The sequence below is a fragment of the Epargyreus clarus genome, unplaced genomic scaffold (assembly GCF_041222505.1).
Source record: "Epargyreus clarus isolate Ecla_fem2 unplaced genomic scaffold, WU_Ecla_fem_2.2 ptg000029l, whole genome shotgun sequence".
Lineage (NCBI taxonomy): Eukaryota > Metazoa > Arthropoda > Insecta > Lepidoptera > Hesperiidae > Epargyreus > Epargyreus clarus.
The window spans coordinates 8,311,752-8,336,193 of NW_027332235.1; the positions used below are offsets into that span (position 1 = coordinate 8,311,752).

Genomic DNA, 24,442 nt, shown 5'->3' on the forward strand with positions numbered 1-24,442 from the left:
GGAGTAGCAGACGAGCGTATGTTCACGTGATGGTAAGCGGCTACTGCCACCTTTGGACATCTGTAATTAACTCCAGATAGGATTATATATTCCTTCCTTTATATATTTCTCAAGATCGGCCTCAGATGCGCCGCCAACCCTGAGGACTAAGCTGGAACACCTCGCAAAGGTATGTTTCCATTACCACACCCTTTAAACCAGAACATAGCAACGCTTAACACTGCTGTTATAATGCAGAAATAGGTGTGGCGGTGGAGTCAAACCACACGAAATTCTAGCACTTTAGCTTATATATTTCAAATGATTCCGGCCTCTGAATTTTGTCACTAGCAGTCTGTAGCTGTTGTAGCACCTAATTATGCCTGAAGTTGTTTTTTTAAACAATTTACCTATATTTGGGTGTAAGGGATAGAGAAACCGGCCGAATTAACCCCCCAAAATATGAAGGTCGTGGCATGATAAATTGTGCTATTCCAAAATTCACTAGATTTCTCATCGTCAATGTCACTTTAATGCATTATTATTATTAATGTTTTATGGTTTTGGCTGGAATAATTAAATTTGGAAGCACGCACACTTTCATATCATTTATCATTGAGGTATTGGAATAACGTTGAGTGTGTTTTGGCTCCAAATTTACTTATAGTCTTTGTTTGAAGCTTTTAAGCGTCATTAAGCTTCGACTCGCATTAAATTTCTTTTCTTTGTGTTTCATGCCAATTTTGTTTGGTCATTCAAAAATTTTAGGTACTTAGTTATTAAACTTCGTTTGAGTTACAAGTAGGTAGGTTTACCAACTTAAGGTTTTAGTCATATTTTAAAGATTTATAACAAATAAATGTTTGATTACATTCTAAACGTTTTTTAAAAATGTACATTAATCAACTCTTCATTGAATCAATCATATTTTAAAATGTACAATTTGAGCAGCAATAATTATTTTTGAAACGCATTTTCATCTAACATCAAGACAATAATTGTAATCAATCATTGTTTAAAGCTATTTATAAGTACACAATGTACATATCTCGTCTGCAATTTTAAACTAGTACGCACATAATAAGTATTTATGACATTAAACATAAAAGTTTTTGCATAGTAAATCTTTACTCATACTGCCATCTATTGACAAATAGTAAGCAACTTTTAACTCGGAAAAGTCATGGTAGATGTCGCTGAAAAACGCAAACAAAAAATACATTTCTACGATAAAAATACCTTATAAATTGTTCTAAAAACATACAGAGTACAAAAATCTATTTCTAAACTTTTTGCAAGACTATTTTGTGTATTAAATAGGTATTATTTACGTTTATATGAATGTTTTGTAGAAAATATTTTTCCCTTAAGTAGTGGTGGTGCGTTACGTCAGTGTGCGCCTAACCTTTGGCGCGGACGGTTGTTGGGTGGTTCTGTGTCGGCCTAAATAATAACAAACGATACGTAGCTCCGAAATATATGGCTTCAGTGCTGAAAAAATAATTACTACAACTTCAAACATTATTTGGTGGGGCGAAAATATTTAAAGGTGAGTTTTTTAAGATTTCTTGTTGTCATTACATAGTGTTTATTGATGTTTTGAGTCACTTGGCAGTTTACATTTTTTTGGTGTTTAAAAAATAAGTATACAATATTTTTAGTTCAGCTTTATGTAATTAAATTGTATATTTTAGGTTTGTAACTCATATAAATAAATATGTTAAGTCTTTATTTATTTGTTGATTAGAAAAATGTGTATTAATTAACATTTAAATATAATTTCCTAATAGTTTATCTTTTTATTTATTCTAATTAGAATTAGCTTCTTATTTGTGATATTTATAATTCTTTTTTTAAGGAGAAATATATTTTTGTTTACAATTAATACATTTTGAAATGGACGCAATTCATATTTGTGTACAAGTACAGCCATCTACCGGCGAAAGGAAGGAAGCTTTTGGTAATGGCTCTGTAGCTCATAACATCAGAGCCACGGTCAAAACTTGGTTTGAATGTCTTGCAGTACCTTTATCCGCCGGTAGATGGCACTTACAGTCTTAATCATACGACTGTTTTCACATAATTTACAAATGAGCCATGTCAAATGAAATAAGGTTGTGTGTGTATATATATATCCATAACGACCATAACCTTGTTTTCCTGTTTTATTTGTTTCATAAATGATACCAAAAGCTGAAAACAAGAGGTTTTCTTTTTGATTTTGAATTCCTGTAGGTACCTACAACCTTTAAGTCTAGCAGCCTTGCATAGTTAGGACCCTTGCTACAGGAGACGGTAGTAGACACTATGTTACACGGGTCATCAAAAAACAATCAACATAGTATACTAAATAATTATTATACACCATGAAACTTCGCTATTTATATCACAGGTAGTAGACGATACACTACGCGGAGCATTAAAAATACAATGAATATTGTATACTATAAAATTATTATAAACCAAAAAACTTGTGCTTAATATATTAGCTTTGTCACTCCTATAATTAAGACGAATCCAACGTCACCTCATATAAAATCCGTTAAACCCTTTGGGCTATAGGGCGTGCCAAAGAATGATATACGCTAGAAAAACAGTACTCAAAGGGTAAAACAACTCTTAAACAACAACCATTACAGAAACAAATAACAATATCAGACGAATCCGTTAAACGGGATCCATTTTTATTCATTCGCTCGAGAGAAATTAATAAAAAACAAACTCTTTGTCTTACTCAAAGTGATTGTGGGAAAACACAAAGGAAAATGAATTTTCCACTCGTAAGATAAACAATCTTCGACCTAGATATCTGTGACAGAGTAAGATGGTCTGAGATGATATTGCGTCTAGGATTCTTAACTCATTGGTTTTTCATTATATTTGCAGACGACTTGTAAAATTAATCTTTCAATTTGTCAAATGATATTGAATGGAATGTTATTAGATCTACTGTGATTGTGAAAGGTTTATCTCGATGTATGTAGCTTTAAATCGTTTGCATTTTAGCCAGTTACAAAAAGGTACCTTATAATTTTTTTAGTATATGCATATGTGTTGATAAAGTTAATTTGAAAATATACAGTATTCTGCCCTGATTTTTCTGCTGTTAGAAAATTTTATTGCATTCATTTGGACTTTTTTTATTTACAAATTAAAACTAACGTTAGTAAATTATTGTTATTTTCAGGAAAGTTGAGAGAAACTGAATACCCAAAATGGTAAGGATATTTATTGTTATTCAAATTATATTCTTTTCATTATTTTTAAGAAAAAACGAAATGGTTAACAAAATGAATTAGGAGAATTTTATCAACGATGTTGGTTGTAGTAGAGAGTTGGTTGTATTAGTCTTGGTATTACAAGTAATTTGCCCGCTCTATTATATTGAATGAACAATACAGATTACAATCACTTATCAATATTATTTGATTAAAATTTAACCTTTCAGTACGGGTTCGTGAATTATGCTCTTGAGCTGCTGGTTATGAAAACTTACGGAGAAGAAACATGGGAAAAAATCAAGTAAGAGTCCTTATTCCATTTATATGCCTCTTAACGATTGTTTTAACAAAAAATCAGAACTTTTTGTAGGTACGAGTATTATGGTAGTTTACAGTGACTTTTACAACAATGTTTATTTAGATACAGTTTCTAATATTAAACGTGCACCAGTCAAGCTTTTGAATTAAAGTTTCAATATCATTATTCATTTTATGTAAAGAAGCTTCTAAAATTAGAAAAAGGGATTTTATAAATCTTTTTTTATTTGTTTTTAAATTACTTAATTTACGCACAATTATATAATTATAGGAAGAAGGCCGAGGTTTCAATGGAAGGGTCGTTCTTAGTGAGGCAGATTTATGAGGACGAGATAACATACAACTTGATTACAGCCGCCGTTGAAGTCCTGGGTATGTATTTGTATATATAAGTAAAATATATACTAAGTAAAAATATGAGTATATATAATAGACTTGAAATAAGCATAGAATAATCTATCATCGCATTGAACAAACTAAAACTGCATTCGCAAGTGTCACAACTGCAATCTCAAATGCAATCACAATCTTTAATCTATTCTTAAATGTAACTCAGAATTCCTTGAAATCAATATCCAGAAATACCATTATTTATTTTTAACGTACTCCCGTATTTGTTCACACATGGAAATCTTACTTGTAGTAAAGACAAAAAGTATTCTTCTCATTTATAAATTATGACAGGGTGAAGTCGCAGATATTGTATTAAAAGTGTTGGTTAATTTTATAAACAGCTACCAATATTTTTCAGAGTTACCGGCTGACGCTATTCTGGAGTTATTTGGTATGACGTTTTTCGAGTTTTGTCAAGATTCTGGATACGACAAGATATTGCAAGTGCTTGGGGCCACACCCCGTGACTTCTTGCAGGTATATTTGACAAAATTCCTTAAAAGTACACATTACAGTACGTACCATATACTTTAAAAATTATCGGAGAAAAATTTAAAATTAAAAAAAGTACAACTTAATCGAGATTTTTTTAATATAAACGGTATACACTTTCAGAATTTGGATGGTCTTCATGATCATCTGGGTACCCTATACCCAGGTATGCGTTCACCGTCATTCAGATGTACCGAAAGACCCGAAGATGGAGCTTTAGTCCTCCATTACTACTCTGATCGGCCGGGGCTGGAGCACATTGTCATTGGTATTGTGAAGGTAATTGCTAAATTTTTAATTTATCGAATTTAAGTACCTCAAAGTCGAAGAGTCAAAATTATAGAAAATTTGGAGCTTCGGCTTCGGTGATTAGGTTACTAATAAGATGTTTAAGTCCTCTTCATAAATCCTTCCAAATATTGATGCAGCTCTGACAAAATTTCTTATTAGAAATTCTGTTTAGACATTATCAGAAAATTTATTGTAATTTATTTCTAACTGAATTATTACAACACTAATTAGCTTACTCAGTAGGTAAACAATATATTTTCCAAATAAGTATACACATATTTTTAATTGTATCATCTTTTATTTGAAAGACTGTGTTGGAGATTAAATTTCTTAGAACACTCATTACAAATTTTCCCGATATTTAGAGTATTTACCATCTGATAGAACATACAATATATATACGTTCAACGAATACGGATACGGATGTACAATATATATACTCTTACAGACTGTAACAAGCAAGCTACACAACACAGAAGTAAAGGTGGAAGTTCTGAAGACGAAGGAAGAATGCGATCACGTTCAGTTCCTGATCACAGAGACTTCCACCACGGGACGGGTTTCTGCTCCAGAGATCGCTGAAATTGAGACTTTGTCGCTTGGTATAAATATTTAAAATATTTTCAAAAATATGAATAAAAACTTAATCAATATAATCATGTTGCAAAACCAAAAATCGGATCCAGAAATCATTAAAAAATATTTTATAAATAAGAAAAAAAAGTATTACATAAGTAAGTGTATTTTTAGTTCCCTCTGCATTGAATGAATGAATTTGATGATGATGAACTTATGTAAATAATTAAACATTTTACCAAAGCCTGTCGAATATCCCATTGTACAATACATCGAATACGATATAGTTAAGACAATCATAAAATATTTTTAAGCTACCCGTGAGTTTAATCAATGAGTTTCTTGTCAATTATTTCTTCCAGAACCCAAAGTGAGCCCAGCGACCTTCTGCCGGGTATTTCCGTTTCATCTGATGTTTGATCGTGAGCTGAACATCGTCCAAGCTGGGCGCACTGTCTCCCGCCTCCTGCCAAGGGTCACTAGGCCCGGCTGCAAGATAACTGATGTTTTGGATACGGTACATCTTTCTAACTTATTTAACTTATTATTATTACTCTCACACTGCCAGGCCCAGGTCTCCTCTCAGATTGATAGGGACTTATGCCATGGTAACAGCGGTGGTAAAGTGCGGAATGGTAAACTTCACACACCTTAAAAAAATTAGTACTCTTTGAAGTGCAAGTATCACGATACGCTTAACACATTACTTTTAACATGCAGGTGTGCTTGAATACCTAATTTTATTAAATGGGGATATTATTTATTATCCATTTAATTATTAAAATATTATTATAGGTTCGACCTCACCTGGAAATGACATTCTCCAACGTCTTAGCTCATATCAACACCGTTTATGTGTTAAAGACCAAGCCTGAAGAGATGACTGTTACTGACCCTCATGAGGAGATAGCATCTTTGCGTCTGAAGGTCAGCATCATTTATACATATATATTTAATAATAACTTGAATTAGTTAACAAAAAATGTTATTGTTTCGTCAAAAACATTAATTTCAGGGACAAATGCTCTACATTCCTGAAACTGACGTGGTGGTATTTCAGTGCTACCCTAGCGTGACCAATCTCGATGATTTAACTCGGTATGTATAGATTATTTATTATTAACTATTCTTTAATTTCTTCCCAAATGAATTCCATAATATGTTTCTTTTACGATCTCCACAGTCGGGGCCTCTGTATCTCCGATATTCCTCTTCACGATGCTACTCGAGACCTGGTTCTCATGTCTGAGCAGTTCGAAGCCGACTACAAGCTGACACAGAACCTGGAAGTTCTGACCGATAAATTGCAACAAACCTTCAGGGAGCTGGAAGCTGAAAAACAAAAAACTGATAGGTGATTTATTATTTTATATTTAATGCACTTAAACTTGAGGTATTAGAACTTTAACTGTTAGAAGAATTAAACTTTACTGCAGTAAAACTACATAGTGATATTCTTAGTTTGTTGTACCTTGCTGAATTATCTAAATTAGCTAAATCTCAAGTACAAGTAAAACCATTATTTAAGATTGATTCCACCTATATATGAGTAGCATATCAGTAAAAGCAACTGTACAATGGGATCCCCATTGTGTTTAACTTTCACAGACTAAAAATAAAAATAAAAAAAAATCTATTTTGCTTACTTTACTTTAACTCTTGCTAATAATTTCTTCCAGACTCCTCTACTCAGTATTACCAATCAGCGTTGCAACTGAACTGCGTCACCGTCGTCCCGTGCCCGCTCGTCGTTACGATCCCGTTACTCTCCTCTTCAGTGGCATCGTCGGTTTTGCTAACTACTGTGCTAGGAACATCGACCACAAGGGCGCCATGAAGATTGTGAAGATGCTTAATGATCTGTACACAGCTTTCGATGTTCTGACTGATCCTAAACGGAACCCTGATGTTTACAAGGTAATATTATGACCATTTTTTAATCTCACAAATAATAAATTGGTAATTAATTTTGGAACACATAACTCATTATGCTAATTCTGATCATAACAATAATTAAGAACCAGAATAAGGAACAAGAGAAACTATTCCATCATCATCATCATCATCAACCCATTACTGTCCCACTGCTGGGCACGGGTCTCTTCTCAGAATGAGAAGGATTAGGCCATAGTCCACCGCGCTGGCCAAGTGCGTATTGGTAGACTTCACATGCCTTTAAGATTTTTTTTTATAAATCTCTCAGGTATGCAGGTTTCCTCACGATGTTTTCCTTCACCGTTTAAGCAAGTGATAATTAATTTCTAATACGCACATAAATTTGAAAATCAGAGGTGCGTGCCTGGGGTTTGAACCTCGGACCCCTCGATCGAGAGGCCGCGTTTCTTAACCACTAGGCTATCACTGCTTACTAAAAAACTATTCCATATTTAATACAATATCTTGATATTCCTAAGTTAAATGCTTTGTATTAACTATTTAAATATAAAAAATAAATTAAGATGAAAATAAAATATGGTGGAATGTGAAACTTAAATATGTTATTTGTATTCTTCAGGTGGAAACAGTTGGAGACAAGTACATGGCAGTATCTGGGCTCCCGGAGTACAAGGTGGCTCATGCAAAACACATCTCGCTCCTTGCTCTCGAGATGATGGACCTATCTAGAACTGTCACTGTAGATGGCGAACCAGTCGTAAGTTGTATTTGCTTTAATTTTTTACTCTAATTAAAACAATTATTACAGTTAATTTACATTATAAGGTATACCAAAAACCTTATAAGATGTATGGTAATACGGGGTTATAAGGGTACCCTTATAAGGATTTTGGTATAAGCAGATAAATAAAATAAATATTGTTTTGGCATATTTTTAATTGTTTAGTTTAAGGAGACAATTATTCAACGTATTTTAATTGTTATATCTCAGGGGATTACCATTGGCATTCATTCTGGTGAAGTGGTAACTGGTGTGATTGGTCACCGTATGCCACGCTACTGCCTGTTTGGGAACACCGTCAACTTGACAAGCCGGTGCGAAACTACTGGCGTTCCCGGCACCATTAACGTTAGCGAGGATACATACAGGTAAGTAAAACAAAAAACAACTCCAAATTGTACATTTCAAACATTTAATCATCGAACAAATCCAAATAGCGTTTTAGAGAAGCAGGCACAGGTAACTTATAAATACCGAAAGGTAATTCAAAGTTTTTCCACAACGCTTCACGTACTTTGCATCTGCATAGATGTTTCAGTTCAACTGGTCTCAACCCACATCTTGAAGCAGGCACCAAATGGTCTTCTAATATCTCGCCATATTTTTCCAATGCAACTCTCCTTTGAAAATTATAGTCATTTGGCAATTCTAAATGTCTTAGAATGGCCTTATCGATGGTAAAACTAACATCTGGAATTGCTCTCAGAGACAACTTCAAACACGTGACGAGTTCATAGGGATATTTACGATTGTACTCTTTTAATCGATCCAAAATAGATTCCACAGGATTTGTAGAGGCATTTTCTGGTGTTATTCTTGCTCCAAATCTTAGCAGAATCATAAGCATTTCTGATGCTCCTAATTGAATCACAACTCTTACTGGAGACGCCCTTCCACAACTTTCTAACGGCACATCTATAAACCGAAAAGCCTTTTCACCTTCCCTATATTCAAGATTAGCGTTAGTTGCGTGATCCAAAAAGAAAACAAGAGCGTGAACGTTTTCTTCCTTATCCAAGAAGTCTGATTTCCATCCGGCCAAGAAATGAGGAGCTGATGTTCCAAATATAGCACCTGAAAATAAATATTTAACAAAATCAATAAGATAAAAACATTCCACCTCTTTCAGTCGAACTCTTATACAGTTCGTTCGTGCCGCCATTATACTTTAATTGACTATTTCATTATTTATCTTGTACGTCCTATAAGTATTAATTTTAAATATAGGTAATTTATTTTAAATATAGTAATCTCACAAATTCAACACATACCCAAAAATATCCTCTCGAAAGTTTTCTCGCATGCGTACAGTTCATCTAGTAAGGCTGCAACGACTCCATTATCCTGAACACTCCAATCAAATGCTAGCTTTATGGCTATATAGAGCAGATCATGATATTTCCCCATAAGGCACACATCGCTATTGGTCGATTTACAATGATTGTGATATTTTAAAGTCGATAAGATGAAGTTCTTACAAGTTGCACCATCGGATTTGTTTTGACCTGAAAATATTTCATAATGCAATAATTATAATATTGTAATACACATCTAGTGAACAACTATTAACAGTAAACTAGAATAGTATGATGTGAACTGATGACCGAAGACCATTATTAATAAATCTATACACAAGTATAGTTTATTGATTTCAGTCATAGATATACGTAATTACACAAAAATGGTGCATCATTTTTGTATAATTATAAATATTTTCTATAACTGTACGGAATTTTTAAAACCCAAAATAAGACAAACAGTCGACCAAGTCATTCGTTTCGGTTAATCGCAGTGAAGGCGGGGAAATAAATAAGATACTAAATCAAAGTTTCTGCGTAGATATAGTGGGCACTTGCTCATAGTAATTCCAGAACACGTATTTTCTTATTAACAGAACACAAAATATTTACTTGAAACATTATTTAAAATACCTTTAGCACACCCAGCGATCACAGCATTGAAATACGCGACAAGCTCTCTCCTTTTATATCTTTCATTTAATCCATCACGTTTCATATTACTGAACACTTCTTCGAAATAGTAATCCATAAATGTATCCATATTTGTATCACTTTTTAATTTATCTTTTACAAAAACTACTTCATCAACTGTTACGATATTATGTTTATGTTAAACTTTCATTTTGACTTTTAGTGTATCTTTGACGTTGTTATTTTCTTTTTTTTTATTTTTTGTGTCGTTTGAGTTGTAATGTCACTACTAGGACGGATAGACAAAGTGTGGTGGAAATCAGTATAAAAGTCCGTTTCCAGTAAGAAGCCATGCAAGTGAGCTTAATCCGCTTACCTCCGCTTATTTTCTGGAATCCTTAGGAATGCTCGTCTAGTTTACTAAGTTTTGCTTTGTTGCCAATTTTGTTTCTATTTTTAGTATTCCTATAAGAGTATAAATCACTACATTATTGTAGTTATACATAATACTGGTATATTAATAGGTCATTTTATAATTGCTTTCGTCGTCTTATTTAAAAGATTTATAAAGAAAGTGTAGGATGAATTTATGAATGGTAAATTGTATGACTTGATTGTTTCCATCATATTTTTATTGTCATAAATATTGTTTCTAGAACAGAAAGCTCTGCATTATTAAGACTACTTGCATCCTTTTTACTACTGTCTGGATCTATAAAGAAGAAATAAATAAAATAAATACAAGACAATTTTTTGAGTCACTTTTTTATATTTATTCTTTAAATTATAAACTTATTAATATATTGTTAGACTCAATAAAACATGTTTCCATATTTTTCAGCTACTTGATGAAGGAAGAGAACTTCGACGAACAGTTCGAGCTGACGTACCGCGGTCACGTGACCATGAAGGGAAAAGCTGAGCCGATGCAAACCTGGTTCTTGACCAGGAAGGCTGTTTAAATTCCAAAAAATCATTGAAAATTCCATTATTCGTCTCTACTGATTATTAGCACTTAGTGGATATATTCGATATTTTGATGTTAGAAGTATTCAATGCATTTTTAGAGTAAGGGTAGTAAAATTCTTTGTGATTTAATTGCAGTGGCACCTCTGTCACATAGTATTTATGCTTTGATGCGTTCATCTTTGTTCTGTTTTGATTTTTTAAGGACTGATAAGTTAAACTTGGTTTTCCAACAATCAAAGTAGACCGCGAATCCACTGCAGCTACACCTGTTTTGAAGTATCAATCTGTATGCTGTCTTCTTCTTCTTAAACGTGACGCTCTCGTCAGAGGTCGTGATCATTATGTGACCTTAGTTTGCTATAATTTCCTTCAAAGGTAACCAATTCTAGCAGTCAAAAAGCGGCGAGTCTTATATGAGCTGTGTTTTTTCTTACTTCTTTTGAATTTTTCTTATTTATTACTTTAAATAGGTAATGTTGTATTACTTATGCGTTAGTTTAAAAAACTTAATAAATCGTCTTTTCAAATAGTGCTACGGTAGTCGATTTAATAGTGGGCCTATTTTTATCAACTAGTATTTATAATCAAATTACTTTAAATCTGCCCTTTATATGATTCGATGATTACTATTTATAATATATTAAATGTGTAGTGTACTTGTAGGACCAGAATTTTAGTCGTTTTAAATGGGCCTAGCTGTAGAGGCCTACATATTTCATAAACGATAAATTCATGCCTAAACTAGGCACTAAAAATATAAGGCAAATTATATCATTTCTTATGTATTAAATACTTAATATTATTTAAGAATGCAATACGCTCTCCTCAATCGTTTGGGTTGCGTGTTTAACAAAGTTTTATGTCATATGACATATTCAATTGAGCTTAATGAAGAATATTTAAATATTTTATATCATAGATACTTAGATATATTTATTTATATGTTTAAAACAACTGTTGTTTTTAAAAGCAATTCTATCTCTTTATACTAAAGCATACTTGAAATTGTTGCGTAATTCTCGTATCTACTAATTATTTATATAAGTATAGTAAGAAAATACTGTTATGTGCAAGTTAAATATTGTTACCTTATTTTAAAAATATAAAATGTATCGTTAATTTATTAAAATGCAAAAGCTACAGTTTCCAAAGTTAAATAAAGTCATAAATAAAATGAAATATATTCTAATGAAATATAAATAGCATACAATTAAGTTGTAGAAAAGCAAAATTGCTATAAAAGTATCATCAGGCGCATCGAAGTTTATCATTAAATATTTTTGTCTTTTATTGTTACGAGTATGTTCGAGTACCTAAAGTATGTATTTATATTTCCTAAATATGAACTATTCAAATCTAGTCAATATTATACGTTATGCAATTGAATGCTTTTGCAATACGATGCTTTGTAGGTGAATCTTCAATCGTCAAGTTTAGTGTCTACGATAAAAGATTTTATGAATCGAATACCAAAATAATATAATAAATTATTTCTTCTATGTGATTACAAGAATATTATATCCTTAATAAAAAATAAATAAAATAAATGTGATGTGTGTTTATTACTTATTGTTAATTTAATTAATTACTGACTGCGTAAATATCTTAAAATTGACAGTTTCATAATATGTTTTGTAAGTCTCAAATGGTCCTAAAATATTATATTAATTTCAATAAGGCTGTTTGCACAATAGTGCACATGGACCAAACGTACAGGTGTATATACCTATGCGTATACGTATAAAATACTATTTTTAGAGCATGTTATCAATGTCCCTGTAGTTTGGGGACCAGAATATTGCTACGGTATCACTTGCCTGTCGTAAGAGGCGACTAAAAGGGGGCTTCCGGGGTTGCGGGCGGCAAGAGTGGGAGCTCGAACTGCCCAGCCAGCGACCCCGGGTAGGACGGCGGTATGTGTGGTCGCATACCGTCGTACGCATCAGACGGTGTAGCGAGCGCCAAGCTCACCTGGGCGAAGCCCGACGGGGCACCGCGCTAAGAGGACTCCGGTTGCGTGTCTTTGGAGATCCCGGATCCCTCAACGCAGCGTCGAAGACGGCCACCGGGGGAGTTTTAGTGCGGTAAGAATCCCACATAACCCTGCGTCGCTCCCACGACACCGGATACCTTTTGAAAACGATCAAAGGATGGTCCTTAAAAAATACAATTATGGGTACCTAAGGAAAGGTAAGATACGTGTCCAGCAGGAGACTGCCAAAGGCTGTTGGATGAATGATATTTCTCCAAGTATATATTTAATCTATCAAGGTAAGTTTAGACCGCCTATTTGTATACCGTCTCATGTATTGTTTTATATGTTGCTTATATTTGGTGTACAAATAAAGAATATGTTGTTGTGTTAAAAATAAGCTATAATTAAATGTATTGAAGTTCATTTTGTATAGAGTTTGTGTAGTATTTTTAAATGTATCGTAACACAACTAGTAAAATATGAAATAACACATACAACAATATACGTATAAAGTATATACAAATTCTCCAAACGCATGACAAATGTTTAATCTCGAACCGGATGGTCACAGTGCCTTAAAGTATTTAGTAACACATTAGGATGATACCATGATTATATTATCTTGAATATCTTAGCATCTTTGCGGCATAATGGCAAACGCCTAAAAATAATCAGAATGGAATGCCGACAGACGACCTCGGGCATCCGGCTAACAAGTGCTTGTTACCGATGGTTCTCGAATCTAATTTAATTTTTCAAACTATGCTTTGAAATCGAAATTTTATTAAATACCATTTACAGTAGCAATATTGCTTAACCATTTTTTAACACAATTTAAAGAGCTTTTATCTTATTGTTTGAAGAATGCGGTAATGCACAGATATTCAAACAACCTTCTTAGTGATCTGGAGTAACAACGCATCTGTCAAACTCTCAGGTAAGAATCAAAAGCCATTTTATAACACATTATTAATAGCTTTGGTTTTATTGTTCTGAGAATATGGTAATGCACAGAAATTTACACGGCTTCCTTTGTGGTCAGGAGTAACAACGTATCTGTGGTCAAAACCTCAGTTAGTAATCAAATTCTTATTGCTGTTGATTACAGATGCCCAGAGGTGGCAGTAAGAATCCCACCGGCTTATTTATTACAATTTTAAACGGTTTTATTAATTTAAAGATTTGTTTTCTTTCTGGTATACATCTCATTGTACAATGTACATCCATTATAACCTATTCACGTGAGATAGTGACAATAATGAACAAAGGCGATCTTGTCGCTATTCCGCGATTTCTGGCAGATAAGCTTTAATAAAATAACAATTCATTACAAAAAGAAAGGAAAATAGGCAGGTGTGTTTTACAATGTGACATTTATTAATATACTTTAATTCCTAAAGCGAGTAAATTATTTATAATACGTATTTGTTTTCGAAAAGTAAAATGACATATTCCAAAAGCTATAACCCATATCTGCTACAAATCAATCAATGTAATGGAAATACCAGCTTAAAAACAAAATATATCTTACAATAATTCTAAACAGGTTTTCATTAAACTATTTTATTCATAATCAACATAATTTGACATTTCATTCACAACTCGATGCATTCTCACAAAAATGACGTCATTCCGATCGACATGAGAATCGAACCTGTGTTAGTGGTCTAACTAACTGAACACGCCATAACTGTACTATCTTGTTTACTCCCTGCCTGTTATCATTAGGCCAATAGGATATCGCGCTTGTATTTAACTGTCCTGCTTTAACTTTGTTTATATGTATAATGTACTAGCTGACCCGGCAAACTTTGTACCGCCTCAAAATCAATTTATCATATATATTTCATATAAAATATAAGCCTATGTTACTCGTGGATAATGTATCTTTCGAATGGTGAAAGAATTTTTAAAATCGGTCCAGTAATTTTTGAGCCTATTCATTACAATAAAACAAGCAAACAAAGTTTTCCTCTTTATAATATTAGAAGATAAATTATAATAAACCCCAATCGAAAATTTGAGGTTAAATTGAAATATAACAACAACAACAACAAATACTTTAATTTTTACACCATATAAGATACATATAAAACAATAAATGAGATAGCGCACAAAAAGGCGGCCTTATCGCTTAGAAGCGATTTCTTCCAGACAACCTTTGGGATGGAGTTAAAGAAATATGAGATCGTAAGAAGGCAGGGTGTATACATACAATAAGAGAGTATATACATAAAATAAAGTATATAAATAAATACATAGCAGAAAAGTCAATGGCGTAACATAGGTAAGACGGAAAACATAAGAAGGAAATATGTTATGAGGAAGAAAGGATAAAAGGAAGAAGGAAACCAAGTCAAAGCTGCGAGTAATGAGCCTTGACTTGGTTCTTAAAAATAGACAAGGAACTGGATAGACGGACTAATTTAGGAAGGGAATTCCAAAGGCGGACAGCAACAACAGATTTTTTTGTAGAAGGAGGAGGAGTGTATAGGAGTACTGAGGACGAGGGTTAAGTGGAGGTAATTGAAACGAGTTTTAAGGTAAGGAGAAGAATTCGGATCAAATAGCACGCAGTAGAGAAGTGAGAGAATATGAGCATTCCCGTCGGAATGTCGAAAATTACAATATATCGTCATATATTACAATATATCGTCATATATTGTAATTTTGTGAGCATATTAATTACTTAGGTTCATGTGTGTCGCTTTCTTCTGTTATTTGTGTTCGTTACTTTTAACATGATTGTCATTTCATTGTCAAAGTTCATGTCATTGTTAAAGTCATTTTTGCATAATTATAATGTAGCGAATGTTTTCTATTTTTGGTTTTTAATATTAGAGGAATACGTTTTTATCCGATCATGTACAATACGATAATCCATCTGTTACCGTACAGTTGCAGTACGACTAAAATTTCTAAGTCTAAGTCTAATTTGAAAGGTTCCTAAGATTATAAGCACACATTCATACAAGCTCGTAACGGAAAATGCGAAACAATTCCGTATGAATATGTGGAAAGACCCTAAGTGTATTGCCATGTTTTCGCAAACGAACCTCTCTTTATTTCCATTTGTCCAATAGAATGCACAATGTATTACCAATTTACCTAAACATAGCTTTAACTTACTTTAACTTTAGCTTACGCGTTGTGTAGGTTACTTGATAATATAATATTTAGTTAATTGAAGATAATCTATACAGTGTTTGTGTGCGTAATTTGTGCGTATGTGTGCCACAGTATTAAACTAGTAATTAATATAAAAGCTAGATACGCGACTTAAAAATAAATAATTATAATTAACTGAAAAGGCAAGCAATGTAGTATATGTCACTCCCACAATTTAAACTACTCCAAAGATATCTTATATGTGAAAATCTGTTAATCCATTTGGGAAATTGGGATGTAGGGCGTGCCAAAGGATGTGACATACATACGTACGCTCGAAACATATTTCCCTTAGCAAACGGACAAAAGGGGTTAAAACAGTTTGTAAATTTAAATAAGCATACAAAAATATCCACGGTATTCGTGTGATATTTATATATTTACTAGCTGACCTGGCAAACGTTCTCTTGCCATATAAATAAAAAAATGTTAAGGGTTAACAACCCTTATCACCAAGGGGTATGTAAAATAGATAGTAGCTGATTCTTAGACCTACTGAATATGTATATAAAATTTGGTGAAAATCGGTAAAGCCGTTTCGGAGGAGTACGGTAACTAACATCGTGACACAAGAATTTTATATATAAGCTAAAAAGACTTACTTGACACAAAAATAACCGGCAATAGGATCAAACCTTCAATACAGTTACAGTAGTAATGAGACGCTCAAACATTCTCTTCACAAGATTCATACATAAAATAATCTTAAAATTAACTTATCATATTTTAATATAAACCATCTAACTTTCTATGCGGTAGTAAAAGTTTATTAATATTTCAGACGTTTAATTTACTGTAACATATTTGTACATACATATTTTACTTTACCGCTAAAATATGAACGGAAGCATAATCAGTTTTAATAGTGATAATATTCATAGCGCAAAATTAATTTGGTGATGCAACGCGTTGATGTCTTTTGTTGCAAAGTTATGTGGGATTTGAATTTTACTCTTATATCATCGAGACAGCTCGTCAGATTATCCACTGAGGCTTACCAGAACGAGCACGACCTTCAGAAATGAAAAAAACGACGAAGAAGAAGATCATCGAGGCAGTGATAATATTGAAGGTATTAGAAGTTGTATGGTTCGGGAAGGAACCATTGTTACCTATTTCTTGCATTAAGCAATTGTTGCGTTTTGCTGGAAGGGTGCGGATGCCAGCTAACTTACATATACGAACATCTTAGTCCACTGAAGTGGCAACGCATCTGTAACCGGCTTCAGTTAGGTTAGGTTAGGTTAGGTCACATCTTTAGAAACATTATGAAGAATGGTCTCGCTGTTTACCTTATTCATTTTTCATTAAAGCTTGATTGATGATTTTTGATTTCCAATGCACTTATACCGGAATATAATAGTTTTAAATGTATTTAATAACTTCTTTATTTTTGTAATGAAATGTAATTGTCTTATAACAAAAAGAAATTGCTGGTACAGACTATTTAATGCAAGATTGTATTGTTTAGATAATACAGGCTAATAAACATTTTTTTCTCATAATCTTCCTATATCTATCTAATCATGTTTGCACAAAATTTCAAAATACAGTATTTATTTATAATAATTATTCTCAGTTAAAAAATCGATGTACTTACGTCTATATTATATGAAATATTATCTTAAGAATAATTCTTGTTAAAATATCGTTGTTTAAAAAGAAATTTTCGACCAACCGACAATACTACCAGCGTACTGGTTCGACCAGTTTTTTAAAAGAATTAAAACTTAAACACGGCCTCAAAGTTTATCCTTCGCAGCAAACCAAATAAATATTTTAAAATTCGTCAAATTACAATATTCGATGTACATTGCAACATCAACTTAGAGTTAGTGTTAAAGAGAACTAACAAAAGATTCAATGTATAACAAAATGCTTGAGCTCATGAAGAGTTTTTGTCACTGAATCCTTGGTATGGTGTATTTAGGAAGATGACATCACGACTTGAACATCAGTTTGCGTATAAGTAAAATATCTGTGTGATCATCACTTTAGCCTTTTCGTATGACTTACAATTTAACATTTACACATAGTAAAGGTTACATACTAAAATTATTAGACTTCAATAGGAAAAGAGTTTTACTTAATGCCAATAACAATGTTTTTTTTTTACAATAGTTTGAAAATATTCTACTGATATTTGAATCCTTGAGATCTTCTTCCGATGTTTCACTATACAATATAACAATAATAATAGCTTCTATTCTTATTAAACACATTTGAAAATGCTTTGAAATACTTATTACAGTTATTACACATGTAGGTAATATTTATTTTAAGCTAGGAGATAATTTGACAAATATAAGAAGGTACTATGGTTCAAAATATTTTGTATTGATACGCTACGATAGGAGATATAAAAACGCAAAATTATCAAATTTGAAATTGATTCTGATGTCGAAAAATATGGTCCATTTCCCCTACAATTTCAGTCGTCTTATCCCAGCTCCAATTACTCTTAATAACCTTAAATGTTGTTTAATTCTTTAAATTTTATTTAAAGTATGTAACAAGAAAACAGAACAAGTAATTAATTTAAAAAATCAAAAACCCGACTGCACCAAAAAGGCTGAAATAGAATTTCCAAAAGCAGTGAAATAGGCATTTCATTATTTTTATCCAGAAAACCAAATACAAAGTTTCAAAGTAGGTGTCTGCTTCAAAAACAAAAAATGTTCGAACAATATTATCCTATTTTATCCTCGTAGTGCTCATTTACGCTATGTAAAAAACCTATGTGTAAAATTCCAACACGCTTAAGTTCAGCGGTTTCCCTTTGCGTTGATCTCTGGCACAGCAACTCACTCATTTAGTCAGACAGTCATCCCGATGTGTATATACGAATGTATATGTACTAGCTGACCCGGCAAACGTTGTGTTGCCATATAAATAAAAAAATGTTAAGGGTGAACAACTCTTATCACTTAGGGGTAAAAAAAAAATAGATAGTGGCCGATTCTCAGACATACTGAATATGTATATAAAATTTGGTGAAAATCGGTGAAGCCGTTTCGGAGGAGTACGGTAACTAACACGAGGATTTATGTATAAGATAAATTATGTAATGTATGTGAAATCTCCTCTTAAATTTCTTTATTTTGACACCCTACTCGATAGGTTTGGTTAATTTTTTTTAAAACGTGTTACTATTTCGCGAAAAAATCCACCATTTACGGTCTATAAATTATATAACTTCAGTAAATCAAAGTTTCGGTCATTATTTTACCTCGTTAGAGGATGAATTTAATTATTTTTATCCAACAAGCCTGATACAAAATTTCATAGTGTTTGCTTCAAAATTTAAGATTGTTCAAATGAACTTTTAACCCTTATTTTATCCTCTACGGGGTTGATTTTTCGGAGGGGGATAAATTAGTGCGTACTTGTTCCTATTCAGAAAGCCAAATACAAAATTTTATAGTAGTTGCTTCAAAATTAAAGGATTTCAAAAAAACTGTTTTCCCCTATTTTACCCTCTTAAGGGTAGAATTTCCAAAAGGCCTTTCTTAGTACTTATTAACGCTATATAGAGAACTTATGTGCAAAATTACAGGACTGTAAGGTCCTTGGTTTAGGCTGTACGTTGATTTCTGAAAAATTAAAAAGTAATTTAGTTAGTCAGTCAGTCAGTCACCTTGCTGGTTTATATATATACAAATATGTTTTTATAATCTCCGTTTAATTTCCTTTCATTTGATACCCTACTCGATAGGTTCGGTTAACTTTTTTTTTTAAATGTCTTACTATTTCGCGCCAAAATTCCGCCATTTTGATTTTTTTTTACTAAAACCTATCTAAGGACACTCGGGTCGTTGAGACAAATATAATGACACTTTAACTGTTGAAATTCATCCAGCCGTTTGTTAGATCGGATCAAATAAAGAAAGACAAACATACAAGATACGCGCGAAAAACATAACCCTTCCTTGGCAGTCGGGTAAAAAGAACATTTAAATAAATTATTTACCAAACCCGGAAATTCCTTAGTTGTAATGTTAATATTTATAGTCAATCAGTTGCACCTAACAATTGTTAAGATTACTGTCGACTTATTCTTTAAAGCAGTGGTTCTCAACATATAGTGCATTTTTGATACCGTAATTTAAACAAACACAAGGTTACTATACTCACTACTAGCAACACACTGGATATAATTGACATTCGAACCCTCAGGTTGAAAACCACTGCCTTAAGAGATATGTCAACAAGATAATAGGATGCTGGTATTTTATAAGCATTTCATATTTGTATTTAAAATCGATTTGATTGTACACATTTGATTGGAGAGTAATTCGTCATTACATTCGGACAATTGTAAAAATACAACGATGGAAAAATCCCAAAAAATATTTTCGAAGAATTCTACCTGAGCCTCAGTTGATAAACCAGAACCTTAGGGTTGGTACACACTGTGGCATTGGTTACATATCTTTCTAATTATACGAATATGTTTAGACAATAAAAATAACTTGAAACAATGAATGTAATATTCGTTACAGTTCCAATTCGGATTAGCTTGTGTAATAAATAATGCAGTTAGATGAATTTCTGGTGTTAGGTATGTTTTACTTATCTTTTGACGTATTTTGTTGGCACATATAAATAGTGTGGAGCCAGTAGTACTTATACGTAGAGTTAAATTAAGTTTTTTTTTTTTAATTATCAAACGATTGTATTCGGTCGAGCTCCGCATAATAATGATAGTTAAATCAACTGTTACTAATGACGAAGAATTCTTCTCCTAGGGTTGAGCAGAAAACGTTAGTGTCAATTGACCCTTAACCTGTTCGCGAAAAGCCAGAACCGTTCAAAAGAAACGAAAAAATAAAACAGAACGGGTTACCGCAAAAAGTCGACTCGTGCGCATGTGAAGGCGACCAAGGTGGCAGTATGTCTTAAGGTCCGAAAAAGTCGTAATCAACACGTATTTTACACACTAATCTATACTTTAAGACTGTTGGTATAGTATGAGAGTTGCATGGAAGTAAATTCTTGCTTAGCTTGAATGGAAAAGGTTGTTTGCGTCGCTCGTTCAGAAACGGCTCGAAACATTCAGTCTACGTCTGCCTCTCGTGACCGACGCACGCGCTTACATTGGTCGATTCGAATTCGAACGTCGAAACCGGCCAATCGCGTCAATCGATTTCTTGTCCACTTTTTAGTATCTGTGTACCGTTAGTGTTGTGCTGTGACATTGGAGACGAACTGTTTTTGACAGCTGATTATAATCAAATGTGCAAAGAAGGTCGGATATTATCACGCATTCGTTAACTGGTGAGTTTTAATTTTTATCTTAACGGTATCTAATTTAAGTCGCACGATGTCATGTCATTAGTCGATTGTGATTGCAAAAAACGTAACGTCATCTCGCAAGTGTCGCGGTGAGGTGTGATTTGGATGCCGTTGCAAATGTATGCAAAATTTATTTGCATATATTGCAATTGATTGAAATGTCAGTCTTTCATTTGTAATTAATTCGTGACTAATATTTGTATGTAAAAAATAACATTTTTATTGTCCATTTTTGAAAACTACTGAACCGATTAGGACGAGACTTTCACGTACAGATACCTACATGTTTAGGAAAAAGTGACAGTAGTTATATATTTTATACTCAAAATTATTTGGGTAGGCGTACGGAGAGAAAAACGCACGTTACGATATACTTATTTATTTTTAAGCGCGAAATTATTTCTCATAACATAAAACAAAACAAGAAATTTCTAGTTGCAGACAATAATTGTTATGCAAAAAGTACTGCGGAGATGAAATCTCATAATTATGGCAATTATCTGTCATTACAAGACAATGTGAAGATCTTAATTGATTAGTAGTACTGCGCTTACCCTACAACCGATGTAAGTAGGTAACTTGGGGCATCATGTTCCACTTAAGAATTTATACCGCTTTTCCTATTGTAAACTAGGTTGACATGCAAATAAAAATTAAAGGGACTCATCATATACGATAAGTGGAAATTTATAGAATGCTCAATGAAAGACATTTTACTTTATATAAAGAGGTATTGGTACTTCTAAATTCTTAATTTCGAGTAATTTTGACTTATTTATTGGTGTTTCAACGTCTCAGGACCAAAACAGACCAAAAAAGTCAAAATAACGCAGAATTACAAGTACATAGAAATACAAGTATCTATGATTTTACAGTACATTTACACACTTTAGTACACGAGTCATTTCAACTTAGATATAAGGCTGTAAACGTAACTTAACTTCAATGTCTGATTTCAAAATCAATGCTAATGCAATCATAATCAATATTTTTGGTCCGTTATCTAAACAAACTCAGATTGACGGTTAGCTTACTGAAGTAACACATATATCGCTAAATAAGAAACTAATTTGAAAGATTAGCACAGTGGTTCGACTGGGGGGTACCACCTCCACAAATATTTCTAGGGTGAAACACTTGCGTTTCGATGGAACAGCTCGGATGCCAGCCTATTTACATATCAGGCGACCAGTATTAAGGAATAGCATCTGTGATCCTGAATCAGAAGTCCATGGGCGACAGTGGTAACTTACCATCTGGTAGACTGCATGCTGGTTTTCTACTTGAAGCGAATAAAATAACAACAATTTATTTTGTCACCGTATAATTTAAATAAACTATATATCATCAAGTTACTCATTTATAACTATACATTATTTTAAAGTAAGTAATATTATAAACTGTGAAACCAAATAAGTGTTTAAAGCCATTTTACTTCAGGATATCAAATCTCTAGATAAGACTTACATTACATTTTGAATATTCAATATAGTGTGTATATAAATAGCCTTTAAGCGTTCCATTCGATATGACCTTTAGAAGTAAAAAAATATCGAAATTTCCGTAGTAATTTATAGCTGTTTAAAACAAAATGTCACGTAGTGATTGTACGAAGGCAATTATATTATTAATCGTTTTTTTAAACTAAGCGTATGCTGCGGATTTGCTTTAAATATAAATTTCAACGCATGGCATTTTAAAACGCATCTTTTAAAAAGAAAAAAGTTTATGGTAAAGCACTAACAACAACCAAACTTAAAAACTAGATTTATTTTTAATACAACAAACAATGCAATGCAAGATAAGATTAGAAATCTATCTGAGATGGATCACAGATGCGTTACTACCTCTGAGGACTAAGTCTCCCTTAACACACCTTTCCAACCGGACCGCAGTAGCGCTTAACTGCTGTTATTAGGCAGAAATAGGTGTGGTGGTGTTGCCTCCGGAGTCGTACCACAGAGGGTTCTACCACCTTGACAGTACATACACACTTACTAATAGTAATACGAGTAATAACCACATTATATTTTATTTATCTCAATGTTAATCCGTAGAATACCACAAGTCGACGTATAGACGACTTTAAAGTTATAAAAAGTACCCATAGATTAGTAAAGATACTTCGCCGCCTTGAAATTGAACGAAGCCACAAACGGCTTATTTTAGTAAGTTCTTTTTTTGAATTCTTGACAAATAAAAACATTTTTGAGAACATTTACGAATAAATAACTAATACTGCGTAATTTACATGATAAATAAATAATTATTTCAAATATTTTAGAAACATTTTAGCAACGTGGCTAAACTTTTTTACGCAACTATTTCAATTCTTAAAACTGGGTACATTTTCTTGTTAGGAGTGAGTAATCTTTACTAATCTATGAAAGTACCATTATAATCCAGGGGTTAAATATTCGTAGTACAATGTCACACTTTAAGCAACAGTAGCATGTCACACGTAACGTGACACCGACATGTCACATTCGTTTCACAAATACCTACATGTTTACTTAAAACCGATAAATAATGTCGCAAGTTATTTCAACATCCAGTTTCAATGCGTTATACGTATGTATAATAATAACATAATTTAATTCTAAGACTTGCGACATTTAGTGTCAGTATTTGTTATTACTAACGATTTTAAGCGCTGTTTTATTTTTTAATTAACTTAGTGCACTTTACCGATGTCATATGTAGAGGGTTTCGGATTCGATTCCCGGCGATACAAATATTTTTAGGGTTCCGTACCCAAAAGGTAAAATCGGAACCCTATTACGAAGACTTCGCTGTCTGCCCGTCTGTCACAGGGCTATATCTCCAGAACCGTAATAGATACATGATTTTTTTTTACAGAGGATGCATAACGGTGGCCGCTATAACAACAAATACTTATTTTATTTTAGTGTTCCCATGAAACCCTTTACACGAAATAGTGGAACAATGGAGGTAGAAAGCACTGACTTATTTATTTACATTAAGTTTACAAGTACCTAATGTTTATACGCTTAGTGTGGTAAGGGAGAGTATTTGTGGCCGACCTCAAGTAGTATTACATTCCTGTCTGATATTGATTATTACAGGTGCCCATGGATGGTCATCATCATCATCATCATCAACCCATTACTGTCCCACTGCTGGGCACGGGTCTCCT

At 32.9% G+C, this 24,442-nt stretch overlaps 3 protein-coding genes across 3 annotated transcripts in view; 2 read left to right on the top strand and 1 right to left on the bottom strand.

The window, feature by feature from the left end:
• Nucleotides 1-1,384: 1,384 nt before the first annotated feature.
• Gycbeta100B (guanylate cyclase soluble subunit beta-1-like) lies at nt 1,385-11,706 on the top strand. The gene is made up of 15 exons (XM_073089414.1): nt 1,385-1,528; nt 3,167-3,197; nt 3,428-3,501; nt 3,790-3,890; nt 4,270-4,388; nt 4,527-4,682; nt 5,143-5,296; nt 5,633-5,787; nt 6,066-6,197; nt 6,286-6,368; nt 6,454-6,624; nt 6,950-7,187; nt 7,786-7,923; nt 8,158-8,315; nt 10,720-11,706. The coding sequence occupies exons 2-15, from the start codon at nt 3,195-3,197 to the stop codon at nt 10,838-10,840; spliced, it is 1,803 nt and encodes a 600-aa protein (XP_072945515.1). The 5' UTR covers nt 1,385-1,528; nt 3,167-3,194; the 3' UTR covers nt 10,841-11,706.
• stops (SOCS domain-containing protein stops) lies at nt 8,341-10,196 on the bottom strand. The gene is made up of 3 exons (XM_073089415.1): nt 9,879-10,196; nt 9,219-9,452; nt 8,341-9,021 (listed from the first exon to the last, which is right to left on the bottom strand). Exons 1-3 carry the CDS (start codon nt 10,006-10,008, stop codon nt 8,360-8,362), a joined length of 1,026 nt encoding a protein of 341 aa, XP_072945516.1. The 5' UTR covers nt 10,009-10,196; the 3' UTR covers nt 8,341-8,359.
• Nucleotides 11,707-21,030: 9,324 nt separating the features above from the next.
• LOC140754597 (glutaredoxin domain-containing cysteine-rich protein CG31559) overlaps nt 21,031-24,442 on the top strand; it is a 104,454-nt gene continuing 101,042 nt past the window's right edge. The window contains exon 1 of the mRNA XM_073089641.1: nt 21,031-21,267. The gene's annotated coding sequence lies outside the window, so the exon portion shown is untranslated. The remainder of the gene's footprint in view (nt 21,268-24,442) is intronic.